Consider the following 24,638-nt stretch of genomic DNA (forward strand, 5'->3'; position numbering starts at 1 on the left):
AACATGAATAAATTGAGGCTAAACCCAACTGCACATTTTGTCAACAACAAACCTTCACCTGTATTTGCTGATGGAGAACATCAGCTCACCTCTGTTCCCTTTTGCGCCTTTTCTTTGTGTCTTGAGCAGCACCATACAAAGCATCATTCAGGCCTTCAATGGGTTTATTTATGTCTTCCACTTCAGTATGTACATGCATTCTATTGTGTATGTGTGCTGGCCCATGGGCTGATTAAGTGTAAAGGTTTATTGATTGTTTAGTATTAAGGTGGTATTGGATTTGTCTACCACATTTTTCCAAAGCCAATTAAAAGGGTGTATTTGGCTAACTAATTTACTTGTATATTAGTGTAAATAGAATTTAGTTGTAATAGTCAGAGTATTGTTTATTCATCCATATATACTATATGAGGACTTCTTTTGTGTGTTAAGTTGAAATCTCTGTTGTCAGAGGTCTTTAATTTAATCTAAATACAATACAAACTATAAACCCTAGTGGGACAACAATGAGGAGCCTCATCCATTCTGAATTATAAATCTGATTCTTTATATTCTTTCTTATTTTGTTTCATTTTTATTTTATCTTTCTGTCCATTTTCCTTTGTTGTGTCATAATTGTTATCATGTCCCTTTAAGGAACAGGCAGGTTGTAGGTTTTTGTTCCTATCGTCTTTGTTTATACATGATTTTGATTATTCAATTGGATGTGTTATTGGGATTGCTCAATATGCACAAATATAATTTTGATAACCTCACAACCTCAGAACAGACAAATACTCTTTGGACCCCCTTGAATCTCTGACGCCCCCCTCAGGACCCCAGGTTGGGAACCAATGGAGTAGCAGACTATTAGTGCTTACAGTAGTACAGGTAAACCTTCAGTGTAGCTGCCTTAATACAAAATGAACCCACAAGCACCTCATCAGCTCACTTCCAGCTTCCAGCGTGTTGCTACAAAGAGATCACACAGCACCTCAGCCGGCCCGTCCTCCTTGTCACGTCTGTTTTAACAACTAAAATACCCCGAGGCGTTGGTAACGATGTAAGTAATGACACTGGATGTTCATGGATACTGTTTTCATAGATTGAATATGTTTTCTTTGTGGTTTCAGTTTAAAAGCCACGGGGGGGGGGAAATGAATATTCACATACTGCTTCACCACTTCTCTGTCACAGTATTGAGGGCTTGAGGTGTGTGTATGTGTGTGCATTTATGAGAATTTAAGAGAGCAGTTTGCTTGAGCGAAGTTGGCTCGATGGTAACATTTTGCAGCCCTGCTGTGTTTAATCAGTCGTTGCCACTGGCCTGTGAACTGGCTGTTGCAGGAGGCGGTGGGAGAGCTTCCAGGTATTAGCTGCAGCCGGGACACAGTCCTGCACGGCGCCTTCCAGACCTCGCAGCGTCTGTGTGCGTCACTCTCTGTTGGCTCCCCACCAGTGACTCTTGTTCGAATGCGTGTAACTCAGCAGCAGTAAATCAGTCCGTAGGAGGAAGGAGCCACCTTTTTCTTTTTTTTTTAATTGTTTACAGGTGTGACCACAATTACGATCTGTTGCACTACAGGGTCTGAAAGGGAATAAATTGCCTGCAGCACTTGACCTGGTTTTCTCCAGGCAAGGCTGTGTGTGGAGCTGATCAATTAGTTGGCATGTCTCCACTGTCAACTTCATTTGTGCTCTGGGTAACAGCAGGACGACTTTATACAGCAACCTGTTATTTCTGGACTTCTCTGTGAGCAACATATTAAAAAGAAGAAAGAACTACTGCACATGGATTATTAAGTCTGATGGGAATAAGAAAACAAAACAAAAAAACGTTATATTTAGTGTATTTGTCTCAAGATATAAGAGGAGGAAAACCGTTTTTTAGCTTTTGTTTAGAAACGCGGGGGGGAAAAAAAGTAATGCAACTCATGTGCCCAGTGTAGGATTTGATGTAGATGCACTAAGTATCACTGTAAAAGTTTTAAAATGTAAATATCCACAGTGGATAGGCAAATATCCCCTTTAAGTTATTCAAATAATAATACATAATACATGTTTTTGGAGATATTCTAACCTGCCTCTTTTACTGGTTATACACCTCAGGTCTCTTACAATGTGAGGCTGCAAATATTAATGAAATATTGGATTCTGGGCTGCGCTTAATCCTGAACATTCAATACCCACCATCCATATTTTACAGGTTTTCTCTGTAGTTATTTAATGAAAACAGTCACTGTTTTCTGGATGATTGAATCATAATGTAGCCGACTTCAAGTAAATACTCTGAGAAACTGAATCGTGCAAAACTATATGGATAGGTCCAGGTGGGCGGGGCTTGGGCCGTGGCTAAAGTCGGCACCTGCTTCGTTTTGACATGATAAAGTCACAGAGGTCCTGAATAGTGGATTTCTCTGTAGACTGAAGCTTTGAGATGTTTATCATCTTAAAGTAAAAGTGTGATCTGATATTTAATCATAGAAAACATATAAATCTACCCTTACACCTTTGGTTTTTGTCCATGCAGGTTTTTGTCTCTTTTGTTACGTTGAAAGAACATTAGAAAAGAATCAAACAGGTGGAAAAATTAAAGCAGGAGAAAGGCTTTTTGCATGGACACCTTGACTATTGATTCAAGACAGACAGAGGTAATTGTGAACCTATCCTTTAAAGTTATATTGATCCTTATTTGAGCCCCTACACAATGGCATCAGGCGTCTAAAAAACAGACAATTTTCTAGACGTAGAAAATCTATTTCTTTCTTCTCTTCTGTTGCATTGCATGCCGTTTTGTTTAGCACAATAACATTTGCTGGAGAGATTAATAGTGGATTCAAGTGATGAATGTAAGCTTGATGGCATGTCTGAAACGACTGATGAATTATACCAACCGTATGCTGAGCAAAGGGACGTCAATAACTGCTGGATGGCACATTGTATATCTATTCTTCTTTGTGACCAAAAACTGAAATGTAGACACCAGATTAACACAATAGTTTGTATTGTTTGATTCCATCTCTCTGCTGTCACACAGCTCTCCTCTGCTTACACTTTACATCTCAACAGTTGTTCCAAAATAGCTGCCAGAGGCTGTCAGCTGGATACCTAAAAGAGGGTGATTACGTAAAATGCAGCTTGGCTTTAATGGCAGGACTCACAACTACTGATTGATGGATGTAATACGTGATGCATCATGGGTGAAAATCAGATCTGGTCTTAAGCAATTTCACATTGTTGTTATCGCTGGAGTTGTTTATGAAATATGGAAAAACAACCAATAATCACAAAAAAACACACATGTAGAAGATGCCGAATTTGTGGAATATACAGTACACTGTAGCCCCTATATGGGCTACGTGCATCTACTGTACATGCTGTTTTATTCAAGCCACAGACCACATTTATATAACAAATGATGAGAACAGTGTGCTGATAAAACAGAATTGGAGAACATTTTGTTGTTTAACAAGCTCTTCATCGCTATCTCCACCAGCGAACACAGTTTGATCCTCCCTTTCCTCTACATTCACTACGAAGAAAGCATGCTGTGAAAGCTGTGAAACAGAATAATATAATACATCTTATTGTGTTAACATATGAGAAACCCTTTAGCCAGAAAAGTAGGAGCTCATTTTGTGGGAACTGAGTATAAACTCGGTAAGTTAGTGCTGGGTGAGGTTTGGAGCTGGGTGGTTATTAGTCATGCACTTTGATGCCATGACATAGGCTCATCCCATTTAACACACAATTAAGTGTCAGTGACCAGCATGTTGATTTGTGCTACTGATTAGCATCTGCAGTTTGCAGTTCGGCGTGTAGGTTAAGTTAGGTGACAGGGAATGATGGGAACATAGGAGGTCCTGCAGGGCGGAAGGGGCGTGGCCGAGAGGAGGGAGGGAAATGACAACAAGAGTAGGATGATGTCACAGCCATACTGGAGGTGTCTGGACTGATCTGTGCCAGTCATGTACAAGCATGTAACACAACTGAACCAGAAGATGTGTTTCAGACTGACATGTTGGAAGCTTCAGATGAAAGCCTACCAATGCATTTGTATTGGTACCAGTTAGTGAGCACTCCAGCGTGCAAAATATCATTACTTTTCAGCACAACTGAGCGGCCTGCTAAAAGAGCCGTGCTACATTGTCGGAGATAATGGGTTTCCTAGTGTCAGAGTGCAAAGCTGACGCTGTTGTTGTGACAACAGTCAAACTAGAGCGCAGACTACCCGAGCAGATCCCTGACAATCTAAACCCATCACAGAGAGGCGGATGTCATATTCTTGTGTGTTTTTGTTAAAGGTATAGTTCAACATTTTGGCAAATTGGCACATTGTCATAATTCCTATAGTTTTATGAGTAGGTTCGGTACCTTTAATTGTTGGTGCAAGCTATTTTTAGAATGGTGGAGCATACACCCTGTAGCTTAAACACTTATTCACTCATCACATACAAGAATCCTCAGTTATTTATTTATCATTATTATTATTATTATTATTTTTTTTTTTTTGTACATTGTTTGTTTGTCGCCCGATCATGTTCCTGTTGGGCCACAAATACAAAATAAGAAAACATCCTAGGAGGCAGACTGTATGCCTTCCTCTTCATTCTTCATGATGCACAGTATTTCTACTGTATCAATATGTTTACATTTTCAATTGTGATGCAGATGTTGTGATACTCAATGTAATTATAACATTGGTTTCTGTTCGAATTGTGCCTTACCTCCTAATAAAAATATTAACCAAAAAAAAAAAAAAAAGAATGGTGAGCTGCTCAGAGCTACGCTACGGAGGCTAATGGGATTTCTTGGTTTCCCTCATCAAACTCATCAAATACACAATCCAACAACTCCAAAACGCTCTGAGCAATGGGCCAATTTGCCAAAATGTTGAACTATCCCTTTATGTTGTGTCACTTAACTTATGACATTTTGCCCAATACAGTTAGTCTTGTGTACAGTAGTTCTCATGTGTCAGGAGGGAGTGATCAGACTTTTATTTATATTGCACTCAAAGATGTAACATAAAGTGCTTCACAGAATAAAAGCAAAACAACCCCCCACCAGGCCCTCCACGATATTTACTACAAAGCAGTAGAGGTTTTTAATGTCAAATCTGCCCATATCGCAACTGGCTTTAAAAAGAAACTAAAAGAATTGAGTTCTCCACTGCCTTCATTTCATATTCCATTCTTTAACTTTTATTACATCTGTTCAGAAAAAAAAAGAACCAAATTGCCTGGTGTACTCAACAGCCCCTCCCAAATAGGGGGCTATTACTAAATGAAATGATGTAATGATGTTTTAAGTTAAAAGGTTTGGTTAATAGTTCAGCAGCCATCTCATTGCAGCCACACACAGGAAGCAACCTGCTCTCCCACCCCAGGAGAAACTCACTCCACACAACACACCTGCTAGTTAGAATGAGTCACATTAGAAACACACAGTGGTTGTTATGTTGTTGAGTTAAGCACTGGGGACTGTTGAGGACTTCATTTAGCAACTGCTAAACAAATTTAGTTATAACTGTCATTGAAAAATAACTTTGCTATATTTAAATAATATGAAATAGTAGAGTAGAGGATGTTCTGATAGCTGCAGGCTCAAATAGATTCTGTTTGTGCACAGTCATTTTTACATTCACCTGTGGTCATGCTGTATGTTAATGTGCCCTCTGCTCTACTTGTCTTTCCCCTCTCGAAACCACTGCTGTGGTTTTGAAGGAATGCTGTTTCACCACTGACAATGTAACTGCTCATAAGGTTAAGAAGTATTTGTATCTCCATTGACAACCCCCACCCCCCCAATAAAAAATAAATTGATTAATAAATACACCAGAGCTAGTGTTTAAACAATTCACACACACACACACACACGTTTAGCTGCTCACAAAGTATACAAATTAACAGGGTCAAAGCATCATTGTATTTTTATTGATTTATTTTAAGGGTGTGTTTAAAGTAAATACACACACAATAAAATTCAGATTTCTAATACAATGTTAAAGGGATAGTTCAACATTTTTGACAAATTTTGCCTATTGCCATAATCCCTATAGTCATAGCAGTAGGTTCCTTTAATTGCCTTTAATTATCGGTGCATGTTGTTTTGAGATCAGCGGGTCAGAGACGTGAGCTGCTCAGCGAACACAATGGAGGTGAATGGTACAGGTCCCCTGTCTCTCATCAAACTCATCAAATACACAATCCAACAACTCCAAAACGCTCTCGTGGACAAGTTGTGACCTGCACATTCACCACGCTATTGAAATGAAAAATCTCTTATGGCCATTTTTTGATACAGTTTTGAAACCACGGAACTTCAGCAGCTCTCTACTCTTCCACTGTAAAGTTACACTGCAGCAGGCCTCAGTGTCTAAGCACAAGATTTAAATAACACCTGAGCAACAGTCGAGGTTTAGTCCATTTTAATATTTAGCATTGATTTGTTACATCATCTTAAATGTGGATCAATTATAAGTCCTGCTGCCTCTTCCATGTCACACCATACAGACACTCTAAAGATCTAAACACTGCATATAATGCTGATTGTAGCAAGGAATGTGTGATGTCACTGTTTGAATAGCGTTATGGCTTTGAGGCGGAGGGACAATTGAGCTTTTTTATTTTTTTTAATTCATGACAGATCAGTGTAGGGGGAGAGTTTTTAGAAGAATTGAGTTTCTGTTGCATCATCTGTGTGTGCTGCATTTGTATTTGTTTTGCATCACTAATGGAGACAAAATGGACCAAATGAATCATTTTAGCTTCACCTGCTTCATTCAAAGTCTGTGCCGGGGCGTCACAGAAATTATGAGTGCAGGAAGAAATCTCACACAGGAACTGTCTTCCTTGTTTTGCATCCATTATTCAGCAGCCTAACTCTCCCCTGGGCAATACAGAGTGAGTTCTGAGACCTTTCAATAAATCAAAAAAGCTGGACCTGTGTGTGTCTCACGCCTGCCTTTCTTGGAGTCATTTTTTGAGACTCACCCACAGTCTGCCCACTCCCTTAGAAAATGATATACAGGGACCAGCAGCACCACCAGCAAGGCTGCAGTAATTGCATTGTATTTTTCATATGATGCATTTATAATGAAACCTTTGTGCACATGTGTGCTTATGTGTGCATGTGTGTGTTTGTCAATGCGCACATGAGATTGAGTGAATTTGTGTGTGGGCTGCGAAGGAGATTGCAGAGGTGCTATAGATAGCTTAAATCCAATCCTCTTTTCTGCTGGTGGAGATACTGATGAAAACTGAGATGGGCTGCGACAGTGACTGTGCTGCTCCTGCAAGACACTAAAAGAGATGGTGGAGGTTTTAACGAGCGGCCCTTCCCTTCCTGCAGACCTCCACCCATGGAGCATTTAGGTGCCGTCGTCTGTCGGCCTCTCTTTCTCACCTTCTTTCCATCTCTCTGGTGTTTGTGTGTGTGTGTGTTATGGCAGATTGTTACCCCTCTGGAGACGCATGCTCCCATATCACACATACTGGCTTGATTAATGTGGCTGCATAATGGAAACCGTGTATAGATATGCGCTTGATGGGCTGAATACATTTGCGCATAAGTGATACAAAGGTGAACATGAAGAAAAAAATTGCTGCTTTGGAAGAAGCTGCATGCAACAAACACATCATGAGGCTGTTTAAAGGTAATCTGTACATTGCGCTCAGCCTGGTCTCCCTGCAGTTTTCCTTCTACGTGTTTTTAAAAGGTGACAAATAGCAGGGTTGGATGTGATGAAAATAAAGTGTGAAGCTTAGAAACTGGCTCGGTGCCTGTATATTGAGCAATTAGGGAATGTAACACCTTGCAAGTGTAAAACAAGTTTGTGCTGAGTGCCGTGACCTCAGAGCGCGATGAAACACTAAAACACTAATTAAAGCAAGATGAGGCGTTTAGTATTGTTCAGCAGATAAATAACCAATCTACACAAATCACTACGGCTCCTGTCATCTATGTTGCTCAACCATTTTTTTCTTTTTTCCTTTCTGGACAGGATTTTGATTGTTGTTCAACATATGAAACTGCCTTTCTAGTGGCAAACATTTAGCTCTTTCACTGTACATTTAACAAAGCAGCAAAGTAGCAATTATGTTCAGAGCCACAGTATCTACATGTTGGGAGTGCTGCCAAGGGAAGTGTTGGAAAAGCAGCCAAGTGATGGTAAAGAGTGTATGAGGAGGCAGTCTTGAATTCCTACTAGGGCTGTCAGTTCTTCAGAATATCCAGTTTTGAACCGTTCCAACCGGCATGTAATTGCTTCAAAACTAATTTGAAGGCAATCCATCCACTGTATTCCCCATCTTAGCGGGGACAGCGGCTTTACAAGCTGGCAGGAAAAGCTCAGAATGACTGTGGTGAGAAGTAAAAAGTAAAATGCGATCAGACGGGGTTGTAAAGTTGCTCCACTCGTTTCCCGCTTCAGATGGGGAGCCAGGAGGTGAGTCTTCAGGTTTGTTTTTGTTGTAGAGTGCAACAGCACTTTTTTTCCAAAGTTGGCAAACAGCCTCATCTTTGTTGGTAGATGTACCAGCTAAGAACCCAGATGCAGTTAGAGACTGTACATTTTTCATTTCAAACTGATCGTTACACTATAAGTCAGTGTTTTTCAACCTTGGGGTTGGGACCCCACACAGGGTCGCCTGAAATTCAAATGGGGTCGCCTGAAATGGCTAGTAATTGAAAAAAAAATACTGATGAAAATATTTGGTAACACTTTATTTGACGCTTATCTATATAATGCATTATAACCTAAGAATGAGTTATAATGCAGTTATAGCACTGTATAACTGTAGTTGTAAACACTCATAATTCTTATAACAATATAGAATATTGAAAAAAAAAAATATATATATATAATTTTTTGGGGTCAGTCAGTTTTGTTTATCAACCTATGCCACTCCACTGTGAATGTGATAATTGAGATTTTGCTTAATTATAATACCTAACCTTATACAGTAAGTCATGATAAAATGCTTTATAGTGTGTTATGATTAATGTTATAAAGCATTATGATAATTTACGAGTGTTTATAACTATAGTTATACAGTGCTATAACTGCATTATAAATTATAACTATGATTAAAAACACCACACACAATCTTAAACAACTGCATTCTATACTTTCACTTTCTCCAATATAAATTGAGTTCAAATAAAATATCTGAGCTGTTGTATCTTGATTGACACGTGACTGCACATGATCGCGGGGTCACCAGAAATTTGTGATGTCAAAATGGGGTCACAAGCCAAAAAAGGTTGGAAACCACTGCTTAAAGTCTTGAAGTTTGAATAGATTTTTGAATTTCAAATAATAAATGACAGCCTTCATTCCTGCTGCCATCTATCATCAGACCATATGTGGAGATGATGTAGCTGCTGTGTGACAAAATGAGTCATTTGAGGTTGGCTTAATTACTGAAAATAACACAATGTAATGAGTGCTTAGCAAAGGTTCAATCAGAAGGACTCTTCAAGTTCACTCCCTCTCTATTGTTTTGCTTCCCTTGGTTCACCACCAGGTGGTCACTCTTGCAGTTAAGCCGATAGATTATTCTGTGGCCGTCACCTTCCTGCTGTCAGAAGTCAAAACTGTTGCCGTCAGCTGCCTGTCATCTCAGGGAGCGATCAATGCGGCTCCTCACCAGCCCATCCAGCCTTCATCAGACCAGACCAACACCAGTGTCTAGACTCCATCTGGGGATTTTCCTGTGCAACTCATGGAAAGACTACCCCATTAAATGATGGTCTCGTAATGGGACCTAATCACCGAAGACTCCCTCAAATGCTTCTTCATCTTTCCTATTACGGACACTAAATCAAGTTGCTTCATTTAATTATTCTTTAAGACTCTATCTCTGTTAGTCTCTGCTGATTGAACTGCCGCTTCATCAGTATGTGCTGATAGCAATGATGGTGCAGCTTGTGTTGATATCGCCAAGGTAGTTGAGTGTTGATTATGTCCCAATTTGATCCTCAGATAGTACATCAGGACTCTATTTTCAGAAACATGGACACAGTAAAAAGCCTCTAGGTAAATCACAATGATAACATGAGATGAAGGTTCGTTAATTCAAGTCCAGTTGGACACTGCAGGTTGTTCCCCAGGCCATGAGAATTATTGCTTTTCATAATCTGGCGATATTTTTGGGGTTAATTAGAACTGGATTGTCTTGATTGTTCATGTTTCTTGCCCTGGCGAACTTCAGTGTCACTGTGTTGCCATGGGTCTCAACAATTATGTTGATGAGCAGAATGCTATCTTGACGATTTAGAAAAGTATGAAAGTTAAAAAGCCCAGCTCTGGGCACGGGTGGTGATGAGTTTGGTTGTTGTTGCTCACCAGAGGTTAGAATACACACTCTTCAGTGACTCTTCTCCCATCCTTTCTTGCTGAACTTAGGGCAGTCTGGATTTTGTAATGACTATCGCAAAGTAGCATGACACAGGATGGTCAGGAGTTAGCTGGTTAGCATTGATACTTCAATCACAACATGCAGTGCAACATTTTCACCTCAAGAGGTACACCCTGTTGAGTAAAACATGCAATGTTTCCTCACAACTGATTCATGTTAATAGTGAAGTTGATGTATGATGTCTTCGCTATTCTACAGTTCAGACTTGAAGCTAACTTTCCTGTGATCTTTGGAGTTAATGTCAGTGACAATAAAAGACTATTGTGACTACAGAGTCAACTGCAGACTGACTGGTTCTCTAGCTCATTCCCCTTCACTTACTTTTGGCTAAGGTCTTCAAATAATTGAAGATCTCAAATTTATTTGCATTGTTTATTCAAAGGGGTAATGGTTTATTGGGCCATTATTTGGTGGAAAAATTACAAAGTATTCACATCCCTGTCTTCAGGAGGGTGTTTTTTCTGGCTTTATTCAAAGCTCAATTGAGTTTGAACCTGTCTTTGAAATGATGACTAGTATTTATTGCAATCTAAGGACAAATACGAGCACAAATAGCTGGAATCGTTTCCCATTTATTCAAGTGAAGTGAGCAGGAAAAGCTGTGAATATGATTTCCTTTAACCTGGCAGGTACTGACAGTTGACCTTTTCCATTAACAGTGGTGAATAAAAAGCCTAGGGCCCAGTGCCCTTCACTTACCTCCTATTGAGCATGAGCAAAACATGTTGTACATGTTACTCATGGGTAACCCTCTAAACCAAAGGTGAGACCCCATCAATCAGAGTGAACAAAGTCAAGGCCAACACATCTCCTGGGAGCTGACAGCAGAACAAAGAGCTGATGCTTCACTTTCTGTTTTTAAAAGGCTTTGGTTATCAGAAGGATGCCAACACAGAGCACAGGCCAAATCTAAACCCTCTACAATCTAATCTCTCTGGCGATGTAATGGATATCTTTCTTGCTTTAAATTGGTCAAACATATCAGTAGATAAGTCTGAGAAAACCTTCAGTGACCAATTATCTGTGTTAAACACACATGGTCCTGACTGAGCCCAGGGTTTAGAGACAGTTTTAGATGATCACAGTGCCTCAGTCTGTAGACAGTACAGATGAGCAGTGTTGCATGTCATTTTATTAACAGTTACCCACAATGCCGCTGTAGCCCGGGGTGCTAAGTGGATTTCGGGACATCACAATCCCAGGCAGGCTTTGCTTTAGTAACGATGGCATGTGCTAAGTGTGTGATGAATCAATCAACTAATCATATCATCATATCTCATGAGGTAGGTGTGGTGATCAGGGGTTAACACAGACACAGGAAACAGTTAGGGAAGTGTTGGGTAGCTAATACCAACTGGAACTACAGTATTAAATATAGATATTTGGAGTACTACTGATTCAAAGTTAACTTCAGTATTGCCTTTTGGGATGTCTGGCAAATAAGACCCAGGAACAAGTCTTTTCTGTGTGGTGAAACAACACAGAATCGTCATGGTGATTTTTGTGATTCACTCTCGCTGGTGGAACAATATCCTCCAATACAGAAACATGAAAGTTAGAGCATCACTGATCTTTCTCGCTCGGAGATAAGGAGGAAGCTGTTTTTGGATACAAGGTAAAATGAAGTTTGCCGGAGTGGTATTTCCAGGATATGCCACAAACAATATGAAAACAAGCAGCAGATCTGTTCGACTAAATCTGAATGATTTTTTTTCTATTTTATTTTATTTATTTATTTTTCTCTCGCTCTCCTTCTTTGTTGTCTCTCTGTCATGATACTGTTGTGTTCCTTGTCTTGTCCTTTTGTGGGTTCCTGTTTTATTTTGAAGTTCTGTGTTGTCCTATGCAGGGCAGTTGCTAGGAATTCTGGGCCCCCTGAAAGAATATCGGTGTGGGCCCCTCTACCGTATTCATTGCCACCTTCGATTTTCTTGTTTTTCAGTGTTCTTGATGGTGTCTGGTGTAATACACCCAATTTGTTTCCTTTTTTACGATTAACAACTTAAAGCAGATATCAGCTTCACGGCCGTTTCGGCTAATGCTGCGTTCAAGGCAGGCTTTTGAAACCGTAAGTTACAGCTTCAAGTCACAACTACGACTTGGTAGCGTTCCAGGTAACCCGTAGCTCGTGTTTTTACCATCCTGTTGTCTGTGAAAGTTCCCTATAACGGCCACTCGTAACTTCCGACCCGTGAACTCGTACCAGATCGAACTGGTATGACTTCACAGGAAGGAAAAACACAAAGTACGAGTTTCTTTGAACGCACCATGAGTTAGCAGCCCCCGCCCTTGTCAGGCATCAATTGGTCCTCGTGCTACGTCACCACATTCACGCGCATCCCTTGGCTGCACACACAGCCCTTCATGCCGTTCTCTCTCCTCATTGGATAACACTTGTATCCCACAAGGAAAATTTTCTCCTCGGGTTACAGCAGAGCAGAGTGACGGAGAGACTCGTGTTTAGGCTGAAACACTTCATGTAAGTGATTGCTGACGGAAAATAGGACTATTTAGGACTTATATTAACAAAAACATTCCACTGATATCTGCTTTAACAAGTCACAGTATTATTATGAAAATTATGTATTATAAGTTGTCTATTCTATTACACCTCTGATTGCAAATACTTTTTCAATTAAGGTAGTGGGTAAACCCCTTGCCATTCCGACGGCCCGCCGGCGGGCCCGCGGGGGGGTTTTAATCAGGGAGGTGTCATAGAGGATGTCACCAGTCACTTGAAATAGTCATGCCACATATCGTTGGAAAGCTAAAACTCTTGTGATTAAAGATATGCCGACCATTCCTAAATATAATCATCACAGCAACACTCGAATCAGACTATAAACATGCTAACAAAGTTCGTAAAAAGCCGATATAACTCACGATTTGTGTCAGGGCAGGCTCAGGATCACAGGGTTTCCCCACAAACTTGGTGTCGTTACATTCAGAAAAGTCCAGTAAATCCAATCCAGTAAAGTATTTAGTCCAAAACACACGGTTGTACCGGTAGATAACCTCATCCCGCTGCTGCATCTTATGAAATTACGCATTGTATATCCAGTAAATCCGTTTATTTCTCCTCATAAGTCCGGCGTTTACATGAAAACAATGTTTATTTCACTTTACAAAATGGCGCTGCCCTCTGACCTTTCGATTGACAGCTCACTCGACCAATCACAAGCTCCCTGTCCCCGGCTGCCGCCTGCAATAGCGAATGAGTGGCTGTGTCTCATGAGGAACATCCCCTCCGACAGCGCTGAATGGCTTCAGCCACTAGGAACCGATCCCGATGGCAACTGATGCATTGAATAGCCAATGAGATTACGAAACGAACGATGTGCTGCATTCACTGTCCCTGGGAAAAGGCAGCACTGCCATCTTCATGCGTAACTTTGCAAAAGCTGCACTTTGGCGCATGTATTGTTTCTCAATGGCAACTTTAGGAAAACGCCTAGATATACACTTTGAAAAACATGTGTAAAATACTCATTTTTAGCAGGATTGTTATCAAATTTGAACTGGGGCCAGGTAAGGCTTCATGCTGTAGTCCCATTGTGTTTTCCAGCTAAAATTCTCAGCTACACTCATCTTCAGGCATCTGATTACAACAAAAAAATTCAGGCGAGAATAAAAACATTCTAATTCAGTGTGCTCCCACTTAGATTACTGAATGATAGTAGCACTTATAGTGATTATTTCAGTTTGGGGAAAAACTTCAGAGTGATACCTTTCAAACAAGACCAAGCCCATCCATATTCTCCAAACAGTTCAAGAACAGCATTCAATTTACTTTGGGTACGCCTTGGATAGGCGAATATTACAGAATTTATAGGAGTGGTAAATCAAGCACTGATATGCAAAAAAACAAAGTGTCCTGGCTCAAGAAGTCTACAGGTAAATATGTAGCTTTTAACTCAAATATATATATATATATATATATATATATATATATATATATATATATATATATATATATATATATATATATATATATATAAACCATTTTTAAACCATTCAAAAGTCAGTGTAAACTGTAGCCTATTCTAAATAGTCTACTTTGTTGTTGTCAGCTATTATGGTGTATTTTATTATATTGTTATGAAAACAAACAACAACAACAAATCTTCGTCAAAGGTAGCGTAATGTTACAGACATTAAATTAATGAACAAGTAGGCAAATTGATTAGTTTTACTCTCACTATTCCTAGTAAAAAAGCTTTTGATATCCTGGTCCCCTGCTCTGCTGCTCCTACTCCTGGCCTCCTTCTCAACTCTTTTCTGGTGTCCAGACTAAATGCTTTTTGGGGCCATCCTAACCCTGCTGGAGTTCGCTCGCGCTCACTTTTTTCCGAGGAGGAAGAACGAACCGCTGTGTGGACCAAACTATTTTTTAAGAAGGGGTCAGGGGGGTTATTGAAATGATTAAAATAAAAATATTGTATGACTTGTGGCTTTGTTTTAATTCGGATTCATTCGTATGAATATATATTAGTTCAGTGTATGCATAATCATTTTTGTCATAGATGTTACTGGAGGCTGTGTGCCCTTAGAATTGTCATCACCTTTCCCCCCTATACGACGGCGCTGGTCCTATGTGTCATGGTCTGTGTCTTTCGTTTCCTGTTATGTTCCTGTTTTATTTTGAAGTCCATGTCTTAGTCCTGTCTTCCTGTTAAGTTTCCCGCCTGTTTGATTACCTCATGTGTCTCACCTGTGTCTGATTGCACCACCTGTGTCTCATGTCGGTTCATTTGTCGTCATTCCATGTGGTGTTCAGGTGTGTATCCTCCTGTCGTCCAACCATGAGTCTGTTGTCACGGTAATGAAGCCCTTTTTGTGTTACTGAACCTGGCATCCTGTAAGTCTGCGTTTGGGTCCTGAAATTCCTGAAAAAAACTGACACTCTCACTCCATCGTACAATTCATATTTTCACTCAAGTTAAAGCATTTTCAACATCTGAGTCACACTGATTCAATTCAGGTAATTCTTTTTTACCAGTCATGCTAGCTGGCCATTGAATGAGCTGTTTGCTAGATTTTCTGTAGCTACACAGCTAGCTTTAGCGTGAACAGCTGTTTACCTGCCAGTCTAAAATAAACACTGCATGTTCAGGATATACACACCAACAACTGTCTTCAGAGGTGGAAAACAACACCATTATTAACACTCTATCATGTATTTTATTCTACTGAAGATAGCATGCTAACCAGCTAGCCTTGTCTCCCGCAGCCTCCAAACCACCCTGAAGACGCTGCTGCTCACAGGACCTATTAGAACCTTTTGACTATTCATGTCACATGTCACAGTCACATGACAGACAAAAATAGCCCTTTTAGCCACAAAAGCCTGCAAAATTAACTTACGCTTTATGGAGCTGCTGACATAATTTGACAATTCAAACAGTTACAGAACTTTTTATTTCTGTTAAAGGATGTTTTGTATAAATTCTGAGATAGCATTGAGTTGAACTAAACCATTAGCTTCTTGCTGTATTCGGTTTGAACATTTATCAGTAAAAGGAAATAAGGCACCACTTCACAAACAGGTTATTTTATGCTAATTGTGCATTAGGGTAAGAAAACGTATTAGTATGCAGCAAGAGGGCTGTCAATCGCAACAGTCAAGAGCTCCTGCTAGAAGAATCGCTGAGAGATTTGGACACGAATGGCTGACAAAAAGCTCTGACTACATCATTAAAATAAGAGATGATTGAGAGTGCTCTATCTGCCTGAAGAGGAGCTTCTCCTGGATAGCTCTCATGGAGAAAAATAAAAGGAGTGGAGCAAAGGGAATTCTCCAATGAATGAAAAAAGACTTGACGATAATGAACACATGATTGAATCACTGCCTTTCTGTTTGCAGGAGAATGCCTTTGCCTAGACGGCTACATGAAGGACCCAGTCCACAAGCACCTCTGCATCCGCAGTGAGTGGGGGCCCAATCAGGGGTAAGTTATTATAATCACCTGATGAGCTGCTGATTGCTCATTATCAGGCCGAGAAGAAGAAATGGTTGATAAATCATTTACGACGAGGGACTCCTCCTACACATCAAACAAAGCAGTTCATTTTCTGGGAGATATTCACACAAAAAAGCTGAGATGTTTCCAATCAGAGTGAAGCACCTACACTACACAGAATCATAAGCTACCTATTATCAGTATACATCAAATAAATAGAGTCATCTATTATAGGGTGCCAAGTATATTTGCTTAATTCTCTGAATACAGGATTTACAAATTGACACCGGCCACACTGACAACAAAGGCCTCTTAAGGGAAGTGACATGTTTACCGCAGTTAGCTAAGTTGTCTTAACGATGCCTAATGAAAGACTAATAATTAATCCTCTTATGGTATGTTCAGTGCAGAGCTGTAATATATGATGTTTATATCCTTGCTGTCTATCCAGTGATGTAGCCATACATACAAGGGATATACTGTTATCACATATTACATCCTCTGGATACATGAGGGACATGTTTTTATATAATAAAACATGAAAGTATACAGTAATTAATTGATATATTAACTATTTATATAATAATACTATTTCCGATAAACATTTCTAACCTCTATCTTCCCATTCTAAGAAAATGGTCTCATGCAGTTTTCAGCATACACTGGCGGCTTTGGGTGTGTCTACAATATATAACATTTTCTATATCATTTGATTTTGTTTATCATGTAAAAGCATATAAGTGGATTACATTTGTGTATTCTAGATTCTCACCACTTTTTCTTGTTCCTGGTCAAAGCTTTTTCCATTGCTGCCCTTACACTATTGAGCAGTTTACCTTCACTGTTCTTCACCTACACAGATCTAAAGAGCTTAAGATTTCTTATTTTACTGACATATTAGGATATTTAGTCCCAAATATTAATTCAGTTACTAATCTAACAATTCCCATAATCCAAACAAGAGTCTAAATTTCTTTTTTTTCTTTTAAAGTTTGATTATTTCTTTTTTAAATCTACACACCTCTACCGTGTGATGCAGTTTCCTGTGACTTAAAAGAGTTTTGATCTTCAGACCGGTTCCTCTAAAAGATAAAGTCAGTTATATGAATGTCAGCATTTGATCACTTTTTGGCCAATAGGGAGTCAGTAAAGTTGCGGCTGTCTTATCATTGGTTCCGTTGCGCTCATCTCTTTGGGTGCAAGGTCACTTCCCCTATATTACAATAATGATTGCAAGTGATGACTTGATATCTTTTGGCTTTGAAAAGTGCTGTTTCAGACACTATCCCAGGAAGTCATATAAATGCTTAATTGGGTTCACATTTGCTTGTTAAAAAGTCCTTGACATTTTGCTAACACCACAGCCACAGTGCCAACCACTGGGTGACCACTGGGGTGTATGTGCAAAGATGTTACTGTCCCAGAAAGAACGAGTCACCTCAGTGGAGACAGTGTTGACCTACAGCACAGTTCCCTCTGAGACAGGCATTTAGTGCAGTTTACTGAAGTGAATAAACATTATCATTTTCAGGATCACTCTTATTTTATTACTTACGAGATGCATAATATTTCAGTTTGACTTCTTCCTGCTTGGAGGGTGTTCATGGGTTGAGTAAAAAACATGATATATACAGTGAAAATGTCAGGTTTACACTGTGGTTTATCTTCTTTTTTACGTGTCTGGGTTTATTGGACAGTTTGGGCCCATGTTGCAAATCAATACACAGGACAGCTCAATAGCAGTATTGAATTTGTATGTGATTTGCAATGGATGGGATGGAGTCTCTCAATATTTCAGGCATTTAACTGACTCTATTAACCCAACACACTCTCATCGGGACACGTTATCTATCATCAAAAAATCTATGACTGCACTGCAACATATGACAACATTTAACCTGATGAAACAATGTGAATATAAAGTAATGCAACAATGTTCTGTGCTTGTTAACAGCAGATAAAATAGAAACTCAGCATCTGTGGCCCCGTTGCACACTCAACGTTCCATTGATATGTTTTATGTCATTTTAATATTTGATGTTTTATTTGTACAACAGTAGCTCACACACTTGACAGATGACAACCTTGTAGTACAGCTACTCACACTCACCTACGTGATCAAGCAACTGTGCATCAGTTCAAGTCGCCCTGTGGGGTTTTCTTGCTCACCACCTTTTCTTTTCTTTTTCATATTTGGAAACACTTTTTTTTCATTGTTTACACACATTTTCCCTAGCTTGCAGTTTTAACCCTGTGTTTTTATAGAGACACATGCACATTTTAGGTCGACTGCAGGCTGGAATTCATGCGCATGCACTATCCGTTGCTAAAAACATCATCCACTGTGTGACTTACTCATGGTGGAAAATTCACAGGCTGCCTTTTATCAGAATGAATGAATAAACACATAACTAGAATTTCTTTTCATGTGTTGTGGACTAGCTTTGGGTTCTACTACCCTCTAAAATAATACCATTGAATTTGAATTTGAATTTATTTATTCAGGATAGCCCCTTGAGATGAATCATCTCATTTTCGAGGGGGTCCTTCCACAAAAAGATACAATGATACAATGTCAGGTAAAGAAATAAAAGAAAAACAAATAAATTGAAACACATTACAGGACTTACACACACACACACACACACACACACACAAGACAAGGCTCTCCTAACCCCAGCTAATCCACAAACGGCCAGATATCAGAATAATAGTCAACTTGTGATATCTAAGCTTACAAATGGGAAAAATAAAGAAAGAAAGAAAATAATAATAATATTATAATAATAAAAATTAAGTAAATAAATAATCAGATAAGAGAATCACACACACAAAAAAGAAAAAGTTTACAGTTTGCACGAGAGAGAGGAAAGATAAGTAATAGGAAATAATAATAATAATAATAAATAAATGAATAGTAAACATCATCAGAAACAGGAACAGGGAGTTTGCAAATGAATTAGAAGTGATGCTTTGAAGCTAAATAGAGAAGTGGAAGACCTAAGCTGGCATGGGAGGCTGTTCCAGTCAGACCAGTCACTTGCACTGTGAGTGTGAATTTTTATTATGAAAGGACAGAAAAAACCTCATTCTACATTCTTATCTTACCTATAATATCACCAGGCTGTGGCTGGCAGCAGAGAGAGCTAACTACATGCATTTCCTCTTTATTTTGTATCCCATGTCAACCTCAGTGAATATTCCAAATGTGGACTTTTATTTCTTTTTTTCTTCTTCTTTTTCTTTGGTCTACATTTTTCAGTCATCTAAATATTCTCAGCCCACCCAACTGTGCACCTCTGCATCTCATTTCCCCGGTGCTCACCCCCCTGCGTCACTGTCACAGTGTGACAGAAGTGGGCACCCTGGGGTGACTTAAATGTTTAATGACCACAGCCTGTGGCATGGAAGACGCTCACTTCTTCCTTGATGTTCTTTTTGCTTACAGTGGTGTAGGAGTTTGCTCAGAATGACATTGGGCCGCTGTCACTTCTCCTCCTTACACTCTCACTTTGCAGAGTGTTTAGTCCCCGAGCTGCCACTCCCCATTAATCTCCATCATTCTTCCTCTCTCTCTCTCACTTCTGCCTCTTGGCATCTGTCTCACCCCCTCCATGTTCCCTTTTCTCTCTCTCGCTCTCTCCCTCGCTTCCTTTTCCTCGCCGTCTGCTTTCTCAGTCTCTCCCTCCTTCTCTGTGTCTCTCCCTCCCTTTTCTGTCTCATCCTGTCATCCCCTCTTATCCCCCTCCCTCGTAAATAGATATGAGCCAAAGTCACATTGCATGTCAGCTGTCAGAAAACACATTTTTCAATCAACATGTTTACACACGGCACGTATCGTAATGCTGCTTGTGATTTGCGAGGCTTTGGGAGGCGGCAATGATGCACAGTTAGACATTGATACACGGCTTGTGATTTCAGGGCGGTTTAGATTAGGAGGATGGCTACACTGAAAGATTTAATGCTACACTGACTTTGATTTTAATTCACTGTTTCATTCTCTCTCTTTTTTGTCTCTTCCTCTGATCCATCCTTCTTTTTTTTTCTCATGCCAGTCCCTGGCCTTACACCATCTTCCAGCGTGGTTTTGATCTTGTGATGGGAGAACAACCCTCTGATCGCATTTTCAGGTAAGGAGAACTTCACAAAACTTTATGTGACTACTTTTTTTTTTCTGTCGCTGCACAATGTTTGCTGCACAAACAAGTGTACAGTCAGATAACTGTTTATAATCCTGCTGTTTGATTGTGTCTCTCTCTCTTCATGATTGTGGGAGGAACTGAGCTCTGGCTGCAGAATCACTTCACAAGTGTAAAAAAAGTACTTATTTTCCCTCTGGTCGATGTGTCTTATGTTGAATGGTTCATTTTACAGCTATACTTTTTGTGGTACTGATTGGAGAGGAAATCCAAGCAGGCAAGGCAGCAGTTGGTGTTTGACAATGAAAACTTTTTTTTTCTTTTTTTCCCCAAAATGTGAACACATGAACTCAAAAGTAATTTTCAAGTTTAGATGTTTGAAATATGTATTGCCGTTAAAAACAAGTTATTTGCAATGCAAGGAACAGCTGAAACGATAACTAGAGTAATTCAAATAATTTGATTACAAAAAACGGTCACTACAATTTTTCCTGAATTGAAGTTTTGTTTAATTAATTACTCTTGCAATATATGGATTACGCTGCTTGTGCTGTTAGAGTCCAGTGGCCTGAGCTAAGAAAATATAGAAAAAAAGAAAGAGAGACAATATCAAAGGTGTAGGATCATTTCAAGTTGTGTCCTCTATAAAAAAAATAAGTTTTATACCATAACAACTTGTCCTCAATGATGCAGCAGTTAAACCAAAAGCACCCATTCTTCTCAAGTCCACTAAGCAGATCTGACACAATGTAAAGCAACGTAAACATGTTCCTTTATTGTGTTCGCTAGTCGAGATGAAAGCTATTGAGAACGTGCAGTAATTACTTATTTGTAACAACTAGTTAAGAACCTGAGTCGATATTGACGGCTTGTTTTGATCCCTGACATCAACTGAAGAAAATAATATAAAATGCTGCTGCGCTAATTTAATCCATGTTGCGCCAATTTAATTAATCTGTTGTTGTGAGTGATTCGGCCTAACATCATGTAGAACATACACTCTTTTTCTACAGGCACTCCTCTCACTCTCTCAGTTACACACACACACTTGCTCCCCAGTGATGGCATCAAATAGGCCTACAGTACCATATATCAATATACAAGGTGGTAGATTAGAGATGGGATGGAGTTTAAAATGCACAAATATTATACAGATATTAGGCATATCATCACAATTATTGATAATCAATAGCTGCGGCCCTAATGTACAATATGGCAAATGCAAAACTGTATCGGTAGACTAGACAGGTGCAGCTCTTTCATAGGAAAGTATATGTAGCACAATAGATAAGATGAAAGTGAATTCAATTGTTTAATACCAGCATCTCATGGTCTGATGATCTGTATGCCAGTTCCATTCATCAAAAGCAATAAAATAAGTTCTGCATTTTCATGCACAATTAAAATATATATTGTGTAATCCTTTTTTCCAACTCACTAGGGTAGTTCAAACTTTATACAGTAATATCACTGCAGGTGTTTTTTTTCCTTTCTGAATTAGAGTATAATGGATTATTCAAAGTTTTAAAAACTGCAACCTGTGACGTTTTTCACGTCTCCACCCAGTCTGAGATGCTTGACACTTGTGGCGATTATAGAAACAGTGGATCTGTATCTTTCCTCAGATTCACTGAGCTCTGTAGTGAGGTCCAGCTGATTGTGAAGCCGTCCAGGCCCACAGCTTCACTGTTTCGTCTCATCACTCAGATACCGGCCACAGCGGACAACTGTTTTCCAAAACCTCTACAGTGTGTCTACCTGTTCAACGACAACCAGCCGACAGATACACTGGGGAACACAGTGGAGCATTTAGCAGCTAAAGACTCAGATAATTCACTGAGGAGCTGCTGGAAACCAAAAACACAGAGTGAAGACTAGACTGGCCAGTCGCCAGAGACACGTCTTAAAAATGACTGCTCATGTTCATGGATGGGTAAATGTAGTATGTCAGTGGTGTCTTCAGCTTGTTCCAACTGCCAACAAGTGTAGATCATTGCAGTTATTTGTAAAGACAATCTAACGTATTATCAAGTCTTGAAGCTATAATTGCAAATGTGTCAACATCAAGCATACAGAGGGAAGCATCAGCATTCACGTTGAACTGATGTTGATCGAAGAAAAAAAAAAATCAGTACAGTCTTCACTCTCTGATTTGGTCTCCACCAGCTCATATGTGGATTTTTCACTGCTAAACGCATCACTTGTCACTCACTTATCTGCTGTGTGGTGGTTAACAGTGACGCCCCATCTGGGATGATAAGACCAGCGAGAGGGAACCACAGTGAAGTTGTTTCCTTTGAAAGCCAAGCAATTAGCTGCAAAGAAGCTAACACGCTTCATGGAGCTGAGGGAATTTACGGAGTCGGGTGATAATCCCCGATGGATTTGTCACTGTGAGTGACCGCTTTCATGTTCCACAGTGTCTACACAGGGGGAGCAGCCTCAGTCCTCTGTCTGTCTGCTTGCACGGCCTGTTGAGTTCAGGTCATCTGGCATCTATATAAAACAGGAAAAGAGGCTTGAAACCCAAATGCATGCAGGGAAATATCAGTGGAGGGAGCTGTGAGGAGATGAGAGTATAGGTGCAGATGCAAACCAGAGCTAAAACAAATGAAAAAACAAGACAACACCGTATGTCAATCTTGTTCTGTAGCTCGTTCACTGCCCCCAAGTGGCCAAATAATTCATTAATGGAGCTTTAATTATCTAGGTTAAATGTAAAGAGTGATGTCACACTGTGTTTAATAATTAAAACTGTTATCCCTGCGTTTCATGACAGGAAATGTGCCTCAAATATAACGCATATATCTGACAGGATGTTCACTGGGGAACACATCACACAGAAACACGGAGCAGAGCACTCTGTCTGTGATAGAGCTACCTAACAATGTTTATAACAGTGTTTTCCTCCACAAAATGATTCATTCCCTGACTTGAGACAGAGCAAGTCTAGCAGAAGATTCGCCTCTCCTGCTTTCATTACAAATCTCTGACTCCTCTCTCTGACAGCAGAGCGGCTAAAGACAACAAAAGGCTGTCTGCGTAACTGCTTACAATAAAAAAAAGAAAGTGTTACAGTTGGCGTGACCCACTCTCATGGCCGTTAAAGGGATAGTTCAACATTTTGGCAAACAACTTTGTTACCTTTAATTATCGGTGCAAGCTATTTTTAGAAGGGTGGAGCAGAGCCGCAAACTGCTCAGAGCTACGCTAAGGAGGCTAATGGGATTTCTTGGTTTCCCTCATCAAACTCATCAAATACACACTCCAACAACTCCAAAACGCTCTCATAGACAAGTTGTGACCTGCACATTCACCACACTATGAGATAATAACGGAATATTACGAGACAGATTTGCTTTCAAAGTAAATTCATGCAAAACCGCTGATGTGTGTTCCCGCCGGGGGCAGTTTTTTGGCAACAACTCCGTCTCATAATGTTCCATTATTATCTCATAGCATGGTGAATGTGCAGGTCACAACTTGTCCACGAGAGCGTTTTGGAGTTGTTTGTGTATTTGATGAGTTTGATTAGGGAAACCAAGAAATCCCATTAGCCTTCATAGAATAGCTCTGAGCAGCTCGCGGCTCTGCTCCGCCTTTCTAAAAATAGCTTGCACTGACAATTACAGGTAACGAACCTACTGCTAAAACTATAGGGATTATGGCAATGGGCCAATTTGCCAAAAATGTTGAACTATCCCTTTAACACTGTCTTTACATTTGGAACACACATTGGAGGCTGGTGTCAGAGTCTCACCTAACAGATACTGTATATTTATAATATATTCATGGTTTGTGTTTGTTAGTGTCACTGCTGTACAGCTAATTGCCCTTAGAAGACAAACAAAACAACTGATTGATTTAGTTCCTCAATGCTACACAGTCCTCACCGCTCGCATGTTTCCTGCAGGAGCTCTTTTTCTTCTCATTGCGTCCAGTTGTGCAGTTTAAAAATGTCTTTGTCCTCAGACCGCTCCCACCAAGACATCCATCCTCATTTAAAACGTGTCACTCTCTCGCTTTGAACTCCACCAAACCACCCTGTCGGCTCCACACGCCGGAAAAAAAAAAAAAAAAGGACCTTGAATGTCACCCGGTGCTCGCAGAGCCGTGCAGCCATCATCGTGTGTGCT

At 39.8% G+C, this 24,638-nt stretch overlaps 1 protein-coding gene across 1 annotated transcript in view; it reads left to right on the forward strand.

Moving 5' to 3' along the window:
* Positions 1-24,638, forward strand: part of astn1 (astrotactin 1) — a gene marked incomplete at both ends in the record, with an annotated part of 556,709 nt that overhangs the window by 175,673 nt on the left and 356,398 nt on the right. Inside the window, 2 exons of the mRNA XM_083991516.1 lie at positions 16,267-16,351; positions 20,419-20,493. Coding sequence (XP_083847642.1) covers positions 16,267-16,351; positions 20,419-20,493 — 160 coding nt within the window. The remainder of the gene's footprint in view (positions 1-16,266; positions 16,352-20,418; positions 20,494-24,638) is intronic.

Source organism: Trachurus trachurus, assembly GCF_905171665.1.
Source record: "Trachurus trachurus genome assembly, chromosome: 17".
Classification (NCBI taxonomy): Eukaryota; Metazoa; Chordata; class Actinopteri; order Carangiformes; family Carangidae; genus Trachurus; species Trachurus trachurus.